The sequence below is a fragment of the Austrofundulus limnaeus genome, unplaced genomic scaffold, assembly GCF_001266775.1.
Source record: "Austrofundulus limnaeus strain Quisiro unplaced genomic scaffold, Austrofundulus_limnaeus-1.0 Scaffold340, whole genome shotgun sequence".
NCBI lineage: Eukaryota > Metazoa > Chordata > Actinopteri > Cyprinodontiformes > Rivulidae > Austrofundulus > Austrofundulus limnaeus.
In genome coordinates, this window is record NW_013952742.1 from 472,271 (window position 1) to 475,062 (window position 2,792).

At 41.5% G+C, this 2,792-nt stretch overlaps 1 protein-coding gene across 1 annotated transcript in view; it reads left to right on the top strand.

Moving 5' to 3' along the window:
• Nucleotides 1-192: 192 nt before the first annotated feature.
• Nucleotides 193-2,792, top strand: part of LOC106527750 (pyridoxal kinase) — a gene marked incomplete in the record, with an annotated part of 64,236 nt that continues 61,636 nt past the window's right edge. The window contains 1 exon segment of the mRNA XM_014022735.1: nt 193-445. Within this exon segment, the coding sequence (XP_013878189.1) occupies nt 365-445 (81 nt within the window).

Below are 2,792 nucleotides of genomic sequence, written 5' to 3' on the forward strand. Positions count from 1 at the left end.
CACACACACACACACACACACACACACACACACACACACACACACACACACACATGGAATAATGTGGAATAATATGATCGGGCTGTGTGAAGTAGACAGAAAGATGAGATCCAGATGAGGCTGAATGGAAAAAGACTGCACTTTGCGCCCATTACCGTCCAGCTGTGCTGACGTCATCGTGTTTGGGCGGTCACACAGATTGCCTACACTAGCCGCTAACAGGCTAACTAACGTAGCTGCACTCTGACCGGCTGCGCCGTGTTTTCAACGTTTGACTCGTGCGTTCCCGTGTTGTTATGAGTGGACGTGGCTGTCTGTGAATAACAGGTTATCTGCATCTGTCCTCGGCTGACCGGGAGGCGCCATGGAATGCCGTGTTCTGTCCATACAGAGCCATGTCGTCCGGGGATACGTGGGCAACAAGAGCGCCTCTTTCCCATTACAGGTAAATGCAACTCGCGTGCTCCCATTATCGGACGGCACCGTTACACTGGTTGAGATGTTCAGCCTGACTGTGGTTGGTAGATGTGTGTTCCTCACGGTTATAGTAAACAATTAGCTCTGCTATCAACACGATCAAGTAACGATTCGCTGCTTTAATTGTCATGGAGGAGAACCCGAGATAGCAGGTGTCATGTAGAATTCTGTGTCCCCGGCAGAATCGGTCCATTCGTTTCCGTGAAACTACCGTCCTCCTGACGTTGGTCAATGTCAAACTACTGACGCGTCCTGTTGTTGTTGTTGTTATTATTATTATTATTATTATTACTATGTGCAGTAAGCCGTTATCTGCTGGAGGAAGTCAGCGTCACGACACCTGTCATTGTCCGATAATGGAGCCAGCAGGGTGTTGTGTGAAATGATGCTGTCAGTCAGTGATGAGGACAAACCATTCAGGTCTTCTGAGTCACTTTAAAACCAACAAGGACTTCACGATCATTTCACATCGAAGCGTAAATAATCAGTCACAATCTCTATGTTCAGACATCGTTATTCAAACATATAATTTGACTCATTATAAAACTTAAGAGGATAAACTTTGATCCTTCTAATGTATTTTATATTTACAGTACACTGGGTTATTTCTTATACTGAATGAAAATGTTACCAGTCCATGATCATGAAACCATTATGTAATGAACATTTTGTTAGATGCAGTGTTTGCTGACGAACGGTTCCAGTGCAGAAATATCAAAAGATTGTTATCTTATTTAAATATTTAATCCTGTTTCTTGTTGTGCAGCTTTAAAGTAAAACATGCAATTTATACACCAATATGTGCAGTTTATACATAAAATTGTGCAGTTTATACACTAAAATGTGCAGTTTATACATCAAAATTTGCAGTATACACACTAAAATGTGCAGTTTATACAACATGTGCAGTTTACACTAAAATGTGCAGTTTATACAACATAATGTGCAGTTTATACAACAAAATGTGCAGTATACACACTAAAATGTGCAGTTTATACCATATCATTTTCAATTTACATTTAGTACTCATCAAATCCAATAAAACTAGTACCACAGAGCACTGAAATAATGGTTGGACTCATTAGGATGCTTCCTCTTAGCAGAGTGCACAGAGTTTTACTGGAGACATTTGTTGGATTTGCTTTAATAATTTGCAGCTGCATCATCACAACTTTCTAATGTTTTTGTTGTTAGAGATAAATGTAGAAATAAGAGGATGTTGAAGACTTTTGCACAGAGCAGTAAGTCCTCAGGTTGACTGTTGGTCATAGATCAGTAATCAACAAGAGTTAGGATGTAAAATGTGTCTGATAGTCTCAGAGGACTTCAGGGGGTCTTTTTTCCTCTGCAGCTGTCTGACAGCTGACAGGCCTTTCCAACAGGCGGTCCGCAGGCCAGATGTGCTTCTTTACAAAATTTCTCTGGTCCATACAAAGTTGTCAGGTAGCTCACACACACTCTTTGCCTCTGTCAAACAGGTAGTCTGTAGTAATCTGTGACAAGCAGGTGTGGGCAGGTAAAAATACTAGATAAAAAGCTGCAGGATGACCAGAGGACCTGCAGCACATGTGCCATGAGCACTACAGGCTTTAAGATGTCAGGTTTTATCTGGGAAACTCTGGCAGACAGTAGAGTTTAGAGGGATCATGTATCAAACCCTTATGTGTTTAATCTGTAGAACACCAGAGTACCTGGAGAAAACCCACACATGCACAGAGAGAACATGCGAACTCCAAACCTCTGAGCTGAGGAGACATTTGTAGCTGCTGCACATTTACCAATGTTTTCAGTGTCTCCACTAACTATCAGCCTGTTCCTGTCTTCTTTCTCTGTCACTGCTAATCTATAAATATCATCCAGATTATGTCAGAGGGATTTGAACGAAGAGGATCAAACAGAAAATATTTACAGTATATCTGCTTTTTGAGACAGATGATAGCTGTGTAGCATTTTATTCATTGTGTAAACCTCATCACATCAGACCACCACATCACAGATCTGTACTTTGTTTAAAATAATATTTGAAGAAAACAACCCTGCATTAAGTTATTCTTTCATTTATACTGTGAACTCATTTCTTTCTGCTGTTAACTATAACTATAGCTTTTATCAGCATCATTAGCAGATTAACCAAGTTGGGGTCTCTGCAGAACATGTCCTGTGGGCGGAGACAGCCCAAGTCGTGATTGGCAGAGGTCTTGATGTGGGCGGAGACAGCCCAAATTGTGATTGGCAGAGGTCTTGATGTGGGCGGAGACAGCCCAAATTGTGATTGGCAGATGTCTTAATGTGGGCTGAGATGGCCCTACTCGTGA